Source organism: Musca autumnalis, unplaced genomic scaffold, assembly GCF_047663935.1.
Source record: "Musca autumnalis isolate F117 unplaced genomic scaffold, ASM4766393v1 scaffold_4, whole genome shotgun sequence".
Classification (NCBI taxonomy): domain Eukaryota; kingdom Metazoa; phylum Arthropoda; class Insecta; order Diptera; family Muscidae; genus Musca; species Musca autumnalis.
In genome coordinates this window covers 1967887-1985746 of record NW_027411977.1, presented here as the reverse complement: position 1 = coordinate 1985746, position 17860 = coordinate 1967887, and the positions used below count along the sequence as shown (strand labels likewise).

Below are 17860 nucleotides of genomic sequence, written 5' to 3'. Positions count from 1 at the left end.
TCGTAGGACCCGTAGGATTTCAGGACGCACTTTAGACTGCAAAAAAAAATTAATAATACATAAATGATGACACATTATTCAAATTAATAAATAATGAACACACATACCGTTCCATCCTAAACTTCATTCATTGAGGAGTCGTTCCTCCTCCTCTTCCGACATCTGTATTTCGAGGGCAGCCATTTGCTCACCCATTTGTGCGTCTAATGGCCTCTCGACTTGCATCAACAGTTGTTGTTGTTGGTCTTGTTGTTGTTGTTGTTGTTAGTGCTGCTGTTGTTGTTGTAGCACCTGCAGCTGGCGGGACACCTCACGTAGGTGTTGTTGCCGCTCGGCTTGCAGAAGCAACAGTTGCTGCCGGAGCAACTCGTTAGCCTGCAGCAATTGATTGACCAATTGTTGTTGTTGGCCTTGTTGTTGTTGTTGGTCTTGTTTTTGTTGTTGTTGGTGCTGCTGTTGTTGTTGCAGCACCTGCAGCTGGCGGGACACCTCACGTAGGTGTTGTTGCTGTTGTTGCTGCTGTTGCAGTGCAGCTGCTCCGCTAAAACAGGGCTTCTCATCATCATCATCCGCATCATCCGACGAGTCCACAATTAATATAACCTCCTCGGACTTCTTCGGTTCCTCCTCCTTTGGCTGGCGGCGCCGTCCCTCCATCTTTACTTCTTGGCGTAGGATTTGGTTGTTGTTGAGTTTTTCTTCTCGTTCCCTCTCTTACATGTTTTAATTGTTGTCACAATTTGAACAATTAATCCCTGCAAGAAAAGAAAAGTTATTGTTTATATTATTGTCACTATCATAAAAACTTACGGTTCTACGAGACATATTTTAAAACAATAAATAAGAAAGAATACTAGTATAAAGAAAAGAAAGAAAACAATTTGAAAAAACGACCGGTATGAACAATTTTGCTTTTTGAATTGAAAATGCGGCGTTGTTTTGTTCAATAAAGACCACTAGATCGATAAATGAAAATCAGGGCCTACTTTTGACGGCGATGTGTTATTATTGAAGGTTAATGTCATGTTCACACGAGCGTTTCAATTACGTTGTTCGCCTGTCGAACGAAAATTTAAACCGAAAACACATAAATTAATAGGAAAAGCAATAGACTTTCCTTCAAATGTATCTTCTATATTTAACTACACACATTTCATTCATTTTTTTCATAAATTCTGAATAATTTTGTATTTTCAATATATTTTTATATGTTTCTATTTTCAAAATTAAAGAGAGAGAGAGAGAGAGAGACATGTCAAAACAATGTTTGTGTATACAGACTTTCAGTTATTTGTTTCCTTTTTGTTTCTGATTTTTTACGCGATTTTGAACTAATGGACAAGAAATATGTGTGGAATTAAGAAGGAAACACAACCATCTTCCTTCTGCATCTATATAAAATGTTTAGTTCATTAATTTTCATTCATCTTTCGGCTTTTTTCTAAAAAATTTTGTGTTTTCAAAAAATTTTCAATTTTGAATTTAGACATGTCATAATTAATTTTTTCGATAAATTCTCTCATTTGTTAGGGATGGGACATACTTATTCGTCGTTCAGAGAGTATTTCTAATCGAACAACGTAGAAAAATCGTCGTTCGTTCATAGAATTTTGTGTGGGGAAATAAGTAATTTATTCGTAGTTAAGGGTCGAACAACGAACAACGAACGAACGACGTACCGTGGAAACGGGCTATAACCCATTGGGTTTAATAGGTTAATCTTTGCTGGTTACACTTAGCATTTCGAGGATATAAACTGTCAGCAAATTTTAATTTTGGCTGAAATAATTTTTAATTTTTATTTTCATTATGCATTTTCTTGGTTGAAAGATTTTGTTTCTCAATTATTTTTTTGTGACTGCATGACATGCGTATTTCATACTAACTAGGACCACAGGCACTAAAGTCTTAAATATTTTACATCACATTTTTGTTGTTGTAGCAATTCGCCGTTGTTTCTACCTTTTTAATTGTACCATGCCATGACATTGAATGATTTTATTGTTTTAAATGACAAACAATTTTAATTTCTTTTTTTAAACTTTATTAGATTTGTTGAAAACGCAATCTTCTACATACATATTATGCCTATGTAAAAAATGAAATAAATTCGCCGCGGCGAATAAAGAAATGAAATAAATTCGACGCGGCGAATAAAAAATGAAATAAATTCGCCGCGGCTAATAAAAAAATGAAATAAATTCGCCGCGGCGAATAAAAAATGAAATAAATTTTGATCAACATGGGCTCAAGGATCAAAATACACATATTGTTCGATGTAACAGTGAGAGTGTTAAACAACTCTAATCACTAAAAGTTTTGTCTATAAAATCAATTTAATTGTTCAATTTATGGGAAAAATCACCACAAGGACAATAACCTGTTTTTGATCGACAGATGCTACTTTGGGAAGTAAGCAGTTTAAGAATACGAATGCCACATCTCGTCAATTAAAGGTAACACTTTACAAGACACTGCTACTACCCGTGCTAATGTATGGTTCCGAAGCACGGGTACTTGCGCAAGCATATAAGGCAGTGCTTGTTATGTTCGAGAGAAAAATTCTTCGAAAGATCTAGGAACCAATCTGCGTTTATGGCGAATATCGACTTCGTATAAACAACGAGGTGTATCAACTATACAACGACATCAGTATAGTTAAACAAATCGAGACACAACGACTGCATTGGCTAGACCTGCTAAAAAGGCGTATACCTAAATACCGGCCGCATGGCTGAACACGCAGATCTGAAAGGCCAATGCTTCGTTGGAGTGAACAAGTGAAACGCAAAATCAAAAAACTCTATATCCTATTGCTTATTGACCACGCCCATAAATATAGTTTTTTACCTATTTTAATTATATTTTTTCAAAATAGTCTGGCTTAATCCCATTGTTGTTGTTTTAATATTTTAAAACAACTATTTTATTAGTGGAAAAGATTTGGCATTGTTCGCCAAGGGGTAAGGCAGGGAATACTATAGTTTCGATCCACGCCACTGGATCTCATCAGTTCCCTTGTTTCTTGTTTGTGGATATTCTCCACCGAAGTTATTTTTCAGTAACTTCTTCAACAAGAAACTTTTTATACCCAAACATCAATCGTCAGCTCGAAGTATAAAGGTAAGCAAAGAAAAAAGTTCAATGAGAAGTTCTTTCTTTGCTTACCTTTATACTTCGAGCTGACGATTGATGTTTGGGTATAAAAAGTTTCTTGTTGAAGAAGTTACTGAAAAATAACTTCGGTGGAGAATATCCACAAACAAGAAACAAGGGAACTGATGAGATCCAGTGGCGTGGATCGAAACTATAGTATTCCCTGCCTAACCCCTTGGCGAACAATGCCAAATCTTTTCCACTAATAAAACAGTTGTTTTAAAATATTAAAACAACAACAATGGGAACAATGGGATTAAGCCAGACTATTTTGAAAAAACAAAATTGCAAACGCTATCCCATAAAAAAACGCCACAATGCTTCAAAATATTTTAATTATATATTGAAAATTCAATTATTTTTTAATGTATGTTTGCTTAGAAAAAATCTTAGAACTTTCCGTTTGAACACTCCGTGAACTTCTAAATGTAATTTTGTTTTCAATCATTTGTCCCTGTTTTAAATGAATCTCCTGTTTCACTAAGACGATTCTAATACAAATTCACAGCTAGTAACCTGCGTTCCTGTCTGTTTACAATGGATTTTGAAACAATATTGTGTATATGTTATTTTGATAATAATTAGCATTAGCAGTGTTATATAAGTCTATATTATTACCTGTAACTCTCTTTCCAAACGATTATTTTCCAGCTGCAATGTCTCTATTGTTTTCAATATTTCCGAATACTTATGGTGTAATTCTGAATTTTGTTTATGCAATTCATTGTTGGCTTCGATTTCCTTGTTGAGCCGCTTAAGAATGTCGTCATTGCTTTTGGCCGATGCTATTTTTGCTTCTTCGGAGGTTCTTGTACTTATCAGGGCATGGAAGATTTCTCTCATATCACCTCGATTTATATTAAACCCAATAATATGGAACTACAGTTTATCGCCGAGTCCGAAGTTTTATAGCTGGTTTACATTCGACATCGTTTCCTGATTTCAAGCGAAATCAGGCAAATTTTACCATGATTTCGCATACAAAAATGAAATCATCTTATTTCGTTATTCGAAATCAACATCCAAATCACAGAACTCATGATATGCAACATTTTGTGTGTTCGTTTACTTACAATTCATGGTTTAATAAGAAAGTCAATTTAAATTTTTTCATTCGAGTATGCCTAAAACTTCAAAACAATATAAACAAAATGTGTGTGTGGTGTTTGAATAATATGCTAAACAATTTTAAAAACAATCGAATTCAATGATTTTTAAAATTGTTTTTAGGAATTGTTTATGGAAAAATTTCGTCAGATTTGCATTGAAACAATCATTTTATCATATTCACAACTCGATTATGTAGAGAAAACTTAACACTTCATTCATTTTTATCGTTTTTTGTAAAATGCTCAAAAAATGTATTGTAAACAAACCCACTTGTTGCTTTTATTTTGTAGTTTTAGGAATTCAGGAAAAACAAGGGTTCTATAGATTTTTTCATTTAAATCTACCTCTTTACTTATACCATGTTACAATTTGTACAAATTGTTACTGGATGTTGTTCGTTTACTCTACAGTACCATTCGATGTACATTAGGGACATATATTTTTTTGAGAAAAAAATATATCGTTCGGAAAAAACCATTTCCCAGAAAGACCTCTTCATATCAATGATATGTAACCTCCTCCAAGTTCGAACGATAAGCCGCGCAGTAACCGCTTGTAGAGGCGATACAACGTTTGTTAATATGAATTTCCAGCGACCCCAAACTTTTCTGCAAGAATTCTACTTTCTGCGAGAATTTATGCATTTAGTGGAATGATGTGGAAACATAAAAATTGAAAATTTAACGAATTTTCATTCATGTTTTCCAAAATATTCAACCAAATGTAAAAAATTATTAGTTTTTTAAATTCCAATAATTTATAGACATTTCGTTGTTTTGTTTACAAATACAACTGGCAGTAACGTTACAAACAAAAACGAATTCCTTTGTGGTTGTTGTTCGAGTTGTATTTGTTGTAGTATTTACTTTACCTTATATTTGTTCGAGTCCATTACAAGAAATCACTGGACTTGTACAAATTATTAAGTACCAAATATTGCCACACTTTTCACGTAATGGTTGGTTTACAAATCCATAGGTTAAACTGTCAAATCCATAGGTTAACATTCAAATGAAATCCAATGGATTTCAGATGAGATTTCATTTGACGTTTGAGCTATGGAATTGACAGTTGAAATCGAGTGGATTTCGTAAATGTAAACTTAGCATAACACAATAAACAAGGTAGATGATGAATTGCTGAAACCAAAATTTTTACAATTTGTACCACTTTTAACCCAAAAACCGTTCCCGTACTCAAAAAAGTTATAGAATGTTCACGTCTCTTAAAAAACATTAACATGGTTTCCGGCTTCTGATTGGCTGATACGCAAACTTTGACATTTGTTCCAGTTTCTTTGTTTGACGTTTTTTCCATTTTCCTTTTCCCGAACTATTTCAAAAACATTGTTTCTATTTAATTTTTTATTGTGTTCCATTTTTTTAATGGTAACAGTACGGTTACATTAGTTTTTCAAGGTCCATATCTGTTATCACATCAAACGTTTGAGTAAAGTTTTGTGTCATTTTTGGTAGATGAATAAAAGACAAAGAGCTGCCAAGTTTTCAACTTTTCTGTATTCTTCTACCAGAAATGACACAAAACTGTATTCATGATTACTCTCGAACAAATCAAATCCAAACTGTGGATATCGTAATATATTGTCCAAAATTAGTTTAAGTTGGATTTATCGATCCAATTCTCCCATAAAAAGTTCAAAATTACTGTAAAAATGAAACAAACGCTTTTAAAAATCTTTGCCGGCATTAAATAAAATGATTAATACTATGTTTACATTTACGAAATCCACTCGATTCCATCTGTCAATTCCTTTGTGTATACGTCACATGAAAACTCATTTGAAATCGATTGGATTTCATTTTAAGTTTAGCAATGGAATTGACAGTTGAAATCGAGTGGATTTCGTAAATGTAAACATAGTATAAGAGACCTTACGAGAAAAGTTTACAACGATATAAATTTTTGAATGGCAAGTCCAGGCTTCCTGACATAATTGTCCAAAATCTCCGGTGGGCACAATAACTATCGAAGGAGTAACTGACGTGGGTCCAACCTTTGCATATCGTATATTAGCAAATTATATTTGCCAATATTATGCTTGGTTTACATTTACGAAATCCACTCGATTTCAACTGTCAAATCCATAGGTTAAACGTCAAATGAAATCCAGATAAGATTTCATTTGACGTTTGAGCTATGGAATTGACAGTTGAAATCGAGTGGATTTCGCAAATGTAAACTTAGCATTAAACACGTTTTGAAAATTAAATGTTGTCAATTTAGAAAAATTGTAATCATGGTTTAATAAAAACCTTGAAAAACCTTGACACTTCATTCGTTTTTCGCGTTTTTTTTTTTATAAAATGCTCGAAAATGTTATTGTACATGGTTTAATAAGAAAGGTTAGCTAAAGCTTTCTGTCAATTTAAATTTTTTCTTTCGACTTTCGAATTCAATGATTTTTAAAACGGTTTTTAGAACAATTGTTTGGATGAAATTCGTCAGCTTTGCTGTGAAAGAAACATTTTATCATATCCACATCTCGATTATGTAGAAAAACCTTGACACTTCATTCATTTTTCGCGTTTTTTATAAAATGCTCAAAAATGGTATTGTAAACAAACCATGGTGGAATAAAAAGGTGTAGGGCCAAAAACATCTGATCTTCATACCAGTTGTCAAAATGCGTTATTGTGTATAAAAACACATACAAAATGTAAACAAACTATTCAGTGTAATGCATTATTGTGCTTGGTTTACATTACGAAATCCACTCGATTTCAACTGTCAATTCCTTTGCGTAAACGTCAAATGAAAACTCATCTGAAATCCATTAGATTTCGTTTGACGTTTAGTCAATGGAATTGACAGTTGAAATCGAGTGGATTTCGTAATGTAAACCAAGAATTTGTGTCATGGTATAAGTAAAGAGGTAGATTTAAATGAAAAAAATCTATAGAACCCTTGTTTTTCTTGAATTCCTAAAACTTCAAAATAAAAGCAACAAGTGGGTTTGTTTACAATGCATTTTTTGAGTATTTTATAAAAAACGCGAAAAATGAATGAAGAGTTAAGTTTTCTCTACATAATCGAGTTGTGAATATGATAAACTGATTGTTTCCATGCAACTCTCACCAATATTTTCCATACAAATGATCTAAAAACAATTTTAAAAATCATTGAATTCGATTGTTTTTAAAATTGTTTAGCATATTATTCAAACACCACACACACATACACATTTTGTTTATATTGTTTTGAAGTTTTAGGCATACTCGAATGAAAAAATTTAAATTGACATAAAGCTTTGGATAACCTTTCTTATTAAACCATGATTTGTGTTTACTAATTTTGACGTTTTATAGCTCATTTAGACTAGCCATTAATACTCGACTGCATTTAATAAATCCAGTACAAATCTCATTGCATTTAGATATATGCTCTGTTCCAGAACCTGCAAGATGCTACTATTTTTTACTACGATAACATTTTTTCCTTTATGTTATCGGAAAAAATAGTAAAAATTAGTAGATTCTTGCAGTACTGGAACAGACCAATACATTTTGAAGGATTTAAATGGCAGTCAGCTGATTTTCGTTCATAGCACAATTACCAAGGTAGAAGCATCAGCCCATGGTGGAATAATAGGGTGTAACGCCCAAAACAACTGATCTACATACCAGTAGTGCGATTCTTTAACTTATTTTTTGAGTTACCGACAATTGTCGGTAAAATTAAAAAGCAAAATTATGAAAGAAAAGTTCAAATAAAAGTTGACAACACTCGTGCAATCGGTAGAACTTTACGACTGCTTTTTATTCGTCGCTAACTTACCGAAAAACATCGTTAATTACCGAAATTGTAAGCATTTTAATTTTATCGATTTTTGTCGGTAATTCAAAAAATGTGTTAGAGAATCGCACTACAGTTGTCAAAATGCGTTATTGTGAATAAAATCACATACAAAATGTAAACAAGCAATTCACAGTAATGCATTATTGTGAGAAAATTTGACGTTTGACATGATTTGATGTAACACCTTCTTATTCCACCATGCATCAGCCCATCTGATCGAATTTAAAACGTCAAAAGAATTTTTTGTAAATTTAATTCGCCTCAAAAAACATACGTCATATTTAAATGGGTACTTTACACTATATGTATTTTACATATGGGTTGTCACTTTTTATATACAAAATGTATACGCAAAGTGACAACCCATATGTAAAATACATATCGTGTAAAGTACCCATAAAGAATTATTTTATCGTTTAGACCCCGTAAATATTAACCTTGGCTGATTAAAATCAACTTTGTACATCAAAACAAATTTAATTTTTCCGCCCTGCTTACAAATTTTTTACATTTTAAATTATTTTGTTTCTTGTGGCAGCTTACAACTTTTTGTATTTTCTAGCAACATGTTGCAGAAAACAGAGTTGTATACGAGGATTTATGCCAGATTTAAAACAAATACACCCAATACGAGGATTTATTTTTGTATGGGAAATCTGGTAGATTTTGGCTGGATTTAGCAAATAAAACTGTAGTGCGATTCTCTTACACATTTTTTGAGTAACCGACAAAAATCGGTAACATTAAAACGCAAAATTATGAATGAAAAGTTCAAATAAAAGTTGACAACACTGTTGCTATCGGTAGAACTTTACGACTACTTTTTATTGGTCGCTAACTTACCGAAAAATATCGATAACTACCGAAATTATAAGCATTTTAATTTTACCGACAATTATCGATAACAGCAAAAATGAGTTACAGAATCCCACTACTGATAATGTGCTAAATCCGGCTAATGCCCGTAATTTCTATGCATAGTTATCTATGAGTTCATAGATATCCACCGTGTAAGCAGAATGTCATAATTTCAATCCGTAGGTAACGTTACCGGGTCAAAAACGGCCGTGTTACTTACACCAAGGATTTTGCCTGGTTGATCGTTGCCAATGTGTTAAAAATTGTAAAACAGTTATATGTGGCAATGTTTTTACGAAATCATGAATGAAAATCACCAATGTTACCACATGTTTTCAAAATTTACCCGCCGCTTTAAATGGCACGTAGAAATTACCAAACGCGTAGGTATCTACCTACCTTGGGCTAGAAATTACGGGCATAATGATGTCATATCTAAATGGGAAAACAATGGGTCTATAGATTGTTTTCATTTAAATGTACCTCTTTAAGCGCTCGGCACATACGGTGCGTTCTGCGTTGCGTTACAACAACCACATGAAAAATGTGTAAGTGAAGCCAAGTTTTTTGAAAAACAACAACATGGCTGACGCATTAAAGTTAAACATAATTTAACTGTTTTGGGACAACGCGTGTCGCAACGTGTCACTAAACGGACCGTATGTGCCGAGGGCTTTACTTTTACCAAGATTGTAATCATATAAGATTGCATAAGGTTATAGTACGTTTATATATATCCGGGTTTAACAAACCTACTGGGTTTTAATTGTCAATTCCATTGCTTATATTTCAAATAAATCCTCAAAAAGAACCTTAACCTTAACCTTCTTTATGAGGATTTGTTTGACGTATATGTAATGGAATTGATATTTAAAACCCAGTGGGTTTGTTAAATCCTGTTATATATAAACGTACTATTACCTTAGCTCTGTTCCTTTACGTGCAAGAATCTTCAAGTTTTACCACTTTTTACTCGAAAAGCGTTCCTTTACTTCAGACACCATACAATTCATATGAGTGCAGGTTACAACTTATACTACATTTGCCGGTTTTACCACTTTCAAAAGTAAAGGAACAGACCAGAAGTTTTGACTGCCAGTTTTGCTCAAATAATCGGTTGCTTGTCAGTGTGGCAGTTCACTTTTTTCAGTCATCAGGCAGTAAAGCGCTCGGCACATACGATGCGTTGAGCGTTGCGTTACAACAACCACATGAAAAAAGTGTAAGTGAAGCCAAGTTTTTTGAAAAACAACAATATGGCTGACGCATTAAAGTTAAACATAATTTAACTGTTTTGGGACAACGCGTGTCCCAACGTGTCACTAAACGCACCGTATGTGCCGAGGGCCGTTGGGACACGCGCTGTCCCAAAACAGTTAAATTATGTTTAACTTTAATGCGTCAGCCATATTGTTGTTTTTCAAAAAACTTGGCTTCACTTACACTTTTTTCATGTGGTTGTTGTACCGCAACGCTCAACGCACCGTATGTGCCGAGCGCTTTAAGCGATAATTCCGAAAAATCATTTCTTTATAAAATCTGGTCTGTTCCAGAACTCAAAGTATCTACAACTTTTTGCTATTTTTTCGATAATATAAAGGAAAAATTGTTATCGTAGTTAAAATGTGTAGATTCTTGCAGTTTCTGAAACAAGCATTTGGTTTATAAAATATGTAAAGCACCGCTGATTGTCACGTACACCTTATATATAACACTATGTAATGCAATACAAAAAATGTTGAAAATAACATAGAATGATCGAAAAGTAGACCTCTCCGTTTTGAGTAAAGATCGAAAGGTCAATTTTTGAGTTCTAGGTAAAAATCAAAAGATCGATTTTTTAGTTCTAAGTAAAAGATCGAAAAATCGATTTTTAAGTTTTAACCAAAAATCAAAAGATCGAAAAGTCGACATTTGCTTGGTAATGCCATGTTCATACCAGCATTTGAATCACTTCAGCGCTCGGCACATACGGTGCGTTGTGCGTTGCGTTACAACAACCACATGAAAAAAGTGTAAGTGATGCCAAGTTTTTTGAAAAACAACAATATGGCTGACGCATTAAAGTTAAACATATGCTCTGTTCCAGAACTGCAAGCATCTACTAATTTTTACTATTTTTTCCGATAATATAAAGGAAAAATTGTTATCGTAGTAAAAAATAGTAGCTCCTTGCAGGTTCTGGAACAGAGCAATAATTTAACTATTTTGGGACAACGTATTATGTCTTGTTCATACTAAGGCTAAAGCCCTCGGCACATACGGTCCGTTTAGTGACACGTTGGGACACGCGTTGTCCCAAAACAGTTTTTTTGAGTAAAGTTTTGTGCCATTTCTGGTAGATGAATAAAAGACAAAGTGCAGCCAAGTTTAAATTTTCTTTTTTCTTCTACCAGAAATGACACAAAACTTTACTCAAACGTTGGATGTGTTTTCAGCTTTACACCCATGGCCAAATTATTATACCTAGGCGTTGAAATTACGGACATTAATAAAGTACTGAAACAGAACAAATTTGTTTGCTTGGCATTGTTGTCCATGCGATGATTCCGATATATAAAAAATTCGTCTTATCGATAACATCATCGATTTTTTACCACTGTCAGCTCTAGTTTTTCGTAATCTTTTCGTGATTCGAATTGAATTTTTCTTTCATTCCTCCAAAAAAGTTGTACTTCTGGCCAAGACGACGATGGCGGCTACGTTAGGAAGAATTTGTGGTTCCAAATTGCTTAAATCCGTGCCTGCACTGAATCTGCAGCAGGTAGACTAAATTTTTTAACAAATCAACAATTGTGTTAAATAATCCGATATCAATTGTCTTCGGAAATGTATTCGAGTTGAATTATGAAATGTGTTCAAAGTGTTCGATTGTGGCAATGAAATTGAATTAAAATCAATAAAATATAGGAATAAAGCCTTTCCAAAGACAATGTTTCACAAACAGATCGATATACCCCAAGAGTTGTTTATGCGTCAATTGCAACATAAAGTTTTTCTACGGGGTTTTCTTACCATTGACATTATGTAACCTGCCATTGAGGTTTTGTTTTTATTTAAGATCTAGCGAAAAAATACACGTTCGGATAAAAACATCGTTGGACAAGACAATAGAATAGTTTTTAATAAATTTATATCTATATTTTTTTACATTTCAGGCTAATGGTTTGTCCACCGCTAAAACTTGGACTAATGGCCAGAAGAAGGTAAGTCTTTTCACATGAATTAAAAGTGTTGGGGGGACAGATGTCGACTCCGGTAATTATTTTGCTTCGACATAACCTCAACAACAAATAATGCCCAAAAGTTGTTGAGATGGGATGTCATTTACAAACATGTTGATAATGTTTGGACGAAAAATTTTTGTACTTATCTTCAGCTTGTGGCCACTATCGGAGCTCTGACCGGTGGAGTTGGCGCCCTCATCTATGCTCTGGAGCAATCTGTTGAAGCTTCCGGCACTGAAGTTCATCCACCCAAGATGCCATGGAGCCACAGTGGTCTAATCTCAGCCTTGGATCATAGCAGGTATGTATAGAGGTGAAACGGTGGCGTAAAACATCTCAGTTAATATTTAATTTCTTGGACAGTATTAAAAATTTTGATTTATTGTAGTGTTCGTCGTGGCTACGAAGTGTACAAGCAAGTTTGCTCCGCCTGCCACTCTATGAAATACATTGCCTACCGCAATTTAATTGGTGTAACACACACTGAGGCCGAAGCCAAGGCCGAAGCTGAAGGAATTATGGTAAGCGAGGAGTTGTGGAACGTTGTGACAATTTTTTAAATCTATGTTAATGCTCAATAGGTCCGTGATGGCCCCGATGAGGCTGGTAACTACTATGACCGCCCTGGTAAATTGTCGGACTACTTCCCATCACCTTACCCCAACGAAGAAGCTGCTCGTGCTGCCAATAACGGTGCTTATCCACCCGATTTAAGCTACATTGTATCTGCCCGTCACGGTGGCGAAGATTACATTTTCTCGCTTCTTACCGGATATTTCGATGCCCCAGCTGGTGTAGTATTACGTGAGGGTCAGTATTTCAACCCTTACTTCCCAGGAGGTGCTATTTCCATGGCACAAGTATTGTACAATGAGGTAAAGTCTAAAGTTGATGACTTTAATTTACCATACTAATTGAGTTATTTGTGATTCCAGGTGATTGAATACGAAGATGGTACTCCAGCCACCCAAAGTCAGTTGGCCAAGGATGTGGCTACCTTCCTTAAGTGGACTTCTGAGCCCGAACATGATGTACGCAAACAAATGATCATTAAGGTTGTTGGTATTATGACCTTCTTGGCTGCCATCACTTACTACATTAAGAGACACAAGTGGTCCGCCATGAAATCACGAAAGATTTTCTACGTTCCCAAAAAAGATTAAGCCATTTTAGTTAAACGCCACATCTTAACTGTATCCGATTAGGCTACCATCAAAAACAACAACAACAATAGCCTTTGATAATGAGAAAAAGAAACTACAAAGAAAATAATCTTATAAAACGTTATTAGAAAATTATAAAAAATAATAAAAGATAATTAAAAACCAAAACTAAATTAAATTACTTTCTGAAGGTAATATAAAACCAAATAAACCAATTCAAATAAATATCCAATAGTATTCTTAATGAGTATGGTTTCTCACACAGATGTATGTATGTATTTATTTATTAAGAGTGCTCACTGAAATTTAAAAAAGTGTTTGCATTTGCAACATAATTTCTCTTGTTATCCGATGTAGCCTGCTACAATCCAGGAGGACATTTAAATACAACTGAATTAATCAGTATAGACAACATTTTATGGTTGATTAAGTTTGGAGATTTGTTAAAAATTAAGAACATAGTGCCTCTATAATGACATTGTGTGTGAGCTGATCTATATATATAAAAGAGCTTAGTGAGTGAGTGACTGAGTTACTGAGTGACTGACATATCATCGCCCAGACGAAACCGCTGAAGCTAGAAAGCTGAAATTTTGACTGTGGGTTGCTGTCGGTGTGTAGGGGTGAGATAAGGCTGGGTTTTTGGAAATTCGACCTAGAAGGGTACGAAAAGTACTAAAAGGTACTAAATATGGTACCCTTTGTATTATGCAAACGGGAAGAGCTAGAATTCTGAAATTTGGAATGAGGGTAACTGATGGAGATTTAGAAAGATGTACCAAAGGGTTTTTGGAAATTCGACTTATAAGTGTACGAAAAGTTACTAAATTTGGTACCAATTGTATATTTTGAGCTGATATAGCTACAATGTTCATATTTGGTATGGAAATCAAGGTTGGGAAGTGGTGTTGATATAAGGAAATTATTTTTGAAGTTCGTACTTATGTGAACGAGTAGTACTAAATGGTACTAAATTTGGTACAATTTGGATTTGGGTGAACGGATAGAGCTGAAAACCTGAAATTTGGAATTTAGATTACCGTTGAAGCGTACGATTGAGATATGGGTGTACTTTTGGAAATTCATACTTATGTGTACGAAAGGTACTAAATGGTACCAAATTTGGTACAATTTGGATTTAGATAGACATGGAAACCTGAAATTTGGAATTAAGATTACAGATGGAGTGAAGGATTGAGGTAGTTTTGGAAATTCTTACTTATGGGTACGAAATGTAGTAAACGGTACTAAATTTGGTACAAATTGGATTGGATGAACGGATAGAGCTGGAATCCTGAAATTTGGAATTTAATTACTTTTGGAGTGTAGGATTGAGTAAGTCTTGGAAATTTATACTTATGGGTACGGAAAGTACTAAATGGTACTAAATTTGGTACAATTTAAATTTAGTTGAACGGATAGAGTTGGAATCCTGAAATTTCGAATTACGGTTACTGATGGAGTGTAGGATTGAGGTAGTTTTGGAAATTCATACTTATGGGAACGGAAAGTACTAAATGTACTAAATTTGGTACAATTTATATTTGGGTGAACGGATAGAGCTGGAATCCAGAAATTTGGAATTAAATTACTTATGGAATGTAGGATTGAGGTAGTTTTGGAAATTCATACTTATGTGTACAAAAAGTACTAAATGGTACCAAATTTGGTACAATTTGGATTTAGATAGACATGGAAACCTGAAATTTCGAATTAAGGTTACTGATGGAGAGTAGGATTGAGGTAGTTTTGGAAATTCATACTTATGGGAACGAAAAGTACTAAATGTACTTAATTTGGTACAATTTATATTTGGGTGAACGGATAGAGTTGGAATCCTGAAATTTGGAGTTATGTTTACTGTTGTAGTATAGGAATGAGGTAGTTTTGGAAATTCGTACTTATGTGTACGAAAAGTACCAAATTTGGTAAAATTTGGATTTGGTTACAGAGATAGTGATACTATGATAAAATTTGGAATTAAGATTTCTGTTGCAGTATAGGATTGAGGTAGTTTAGTCAATTCGTACTTATTTCTACGAAAAGTACTAAATGGTACTAAATTTGATACAATTTGGATTTGTGAGAACTGATAGAACAGGAAACCTGAAATTTGGAACAATGATTACTTTTGGAGTATAAGAATGAGGTTCAGGAAAATCGTACCTATGTGTATTAAAGCTACTAAATGGGACTAAATGTGGTACAATTTGGATTTGGGTGAACGAACAGAGTTGGAGTTCTAAAATTTGGAATTAAGATCACTGTTGGAGTGTCATATTGAAATATGGAGGAAGTTTTGGAAATTCATATTGGGATGTAGGAAATGGTACTAAATTTGGTACAATTTGGATTTGGGTAAACGGATAGAGCTTACTTACTTACTTAGCTGGCCTTTTACAGAACATTTGTTCCACGGATCGGATAGAGCTAGAATGCTGAAATTGGAAATTAAGATTACTGTTGGAGCGAAGGATTGAAATATGCAAAAGTTTTGGAATCGTACCTTTCTGAACTAGATGGTACATGGTACTAAATTTGGTACATTTTGGAGTTGGGTGAACGAATAGCGCTGGAATCATGAAATTAAGACCTAAAATTACACTTGAAGTGTAGAATAGAGATATGGATGTAGTTTTGGAAACTTATCTTTTGTGTACGAAAAGTAATAATTGGTAGTAAATGGGGGTACAATTTCAATTTGGATGAAAGAATAGAGCTCGGATCCCGAACTTTGGAATTAAGATTACTTTTGCGGTGTAGGATAGAGATATGGAGGAGGTTTTGGAAATTCGTACTTATGTTTACTAAATTTTGTACATTTTGGATGTGTGTGATCGCATAGAGCTGGAATCCTGAAATTTGGAATTAAGTGTGGGAATCATATATGGAGGTAATTTCGGAAATTCGTACTTATGTGTATGAAAAGTTATAAGTGGAACTAAATTTGGAACCGTTTGGTATTTGCTAAACTAAGGAACTGGAATTTTGAATTTAAGTATTAGTGTTGGTGTGTAGAATGGAGATAAGAAAGAAATTTCGGAAATTAGTGCTTATGTTGCTAACTTTGATGTTGTGTTAAGGAACATAATTGGGATTCGAAAATTTGGTATTAAAGTCGCTGTTGGTGCGTAGGGATGTGGTTGTGGAAATAAGTTCCATAAGTATACGAAAAGTACTAAATCGTAGTCAATTTGTTATTGGATGTACGGATAGACCTGGAGTGTAGCGTTGGTATATGGAGGTGATTTGGGAAATATGTATGTACCATAAGTATACGAACACTACTAAATCGTTCTAAATGTGGGATTTGGTGTACGGATAGCGCTGGAATTTTAAAATTTGGTATTAGAGTCCCTTTTCGTATGTGGGGTTTTAATATCGAGAAGGTAGAGGTGTATGGTTGAGGTTTTGGAAATACAATAAGTACTAAAGGAGTTGAGCTGGAACTTTGGGATAGCAGTTGGTGTATAGAGTGGAGATAAGGAGGAGGTTTTGTAAATTCGTACTTATGAGTACTAAATGGTACCAAATTTGGTACAGTTTGGATTTGTGAAAACGAGCTGGAATCCTGAAATTTGGACTTAAGGAAATTAATGAATGGTACAGAATTTGGTATAGTTTGTTATTGTGTAATGAGGATGAGATAGAATTTGGAAATCTTAGGAGGAGATTTTGGAAATTCGTACGTATGTATATGAAAATTGTATCTGGGGAAACAGATAGAGCTGGAAATGAGAATCCCGGTTGGTATATAGCGTAATTTGGAATTATAATATTAGTGTACTAAAAGTTCCAAAGGGTAATAAAAATTAAGTGTACTAGAAGTACTAAATATTACTAAAATTTTTAGTATTAATATTGAGTGAACGGCTAAATTCAGTGCTTTGAGATTTGGGATTTCATTAAAATCGTTATGAAAATTCGATCTTAAAACGTATGACATGTTTCTACATGTAATGCCATAGGCATTAGGTGAACAAGGAGTGCAAAAACTGTTAAATTTTAGATAAGGTCCAGGATTTGAAAAGTTGTATTATATATTGTACCATTGGTTTTATGTGAACGCGAAGTAACTTACTGAAATTAAGTAATTAAATTAGAGATATGTGACAATTTTTTTACAAGAAGGTTTTTATCCCTTAATTGAAATACCTTAAATGAATTGACAGCTGTTGATGTTTTGTGGTGAGGTATACCGTTTTTTTTTTTTTTTTTTTTTTTTTTTTTGGAAATTCAGACTAAAGGGGTACGAATAGTACTTAAATGAAATCAAGTATGAATTAACAACAAAATTTTCATACCTCACCATTTCTCTATGAAATATTGTTTATTCATTTCCGCATACGAAGTAGCGGGCATTTTGCTAGTCTAAAATAAACAATCAAAATAGGACTGACTTCATAAATGCAGTATTTACATTGAAAAAAATTGCAATATTATAGAAAGATGAAGTAAATATGTGTGGCAACACTCATATTGTAAAAAAGAGACGTGTCATTTTGCTGCATTCATGAACGCACACATTGC

The 17860-nt window shown here is 33.9% G+C and overlaps 1 protein-coding gene across 1 annotated transcript; it reads left to right on the top strand.

The window, feature by feature from the left end:
* Positions 1 to 11491: 11491 nt before the first annotated feature.
* On the top strand, positions 11492 to 13555 carry Cyt-c1 (Cytochrome c1). Its single transcript, XM_073987359.1, has 6 exons — positions 11492 to 11704; positions 12099 to 12146; positions 12320 to 12468; positions 12556 to 12688; positions 12749 to 13042; positions 13103 to 13555. The coding sequence occupies exons 1-6, from the start codon at positions 11633 to 11635 to the stop codon at positions 13328 to 13330; spliced, it is 924 nt and encodes a 307-aa protein (XP_073843460.1). The 5' UTR covers positions 11492 to 11632; the 3' UTR covers positions 13331 to 13555.
* The last annotated feature ends 4305 nt before the right edge of the window (positions 13556 to 17860 follow it).

Excerpts from the sequence above, each read along its gene's own strand:
- Cyt-c1 (XM_073987359.1), top strand. The coding sequence starts at position 11,633 with ATGGCGGCTACGTTAGGAAGAATTTGTGGTTCCAAATTGCTTAAATCC. Across the intron at positions 11,705-12,098 it reads CTGCACTGAATCTGCAGCAG|GCTAATGGTTTGTCCACCGC; the intron begins GTAGACTAAATT and ends TTTACATTTCAG. Across the intron at positions 12,147-12,319 it reads GGACTAATGGCCAGAAGAAG|CTTGTGGCCACTATCGGAGC; the intron begins GTAAGTCTTTTC and ends ACTTATCTTCAG.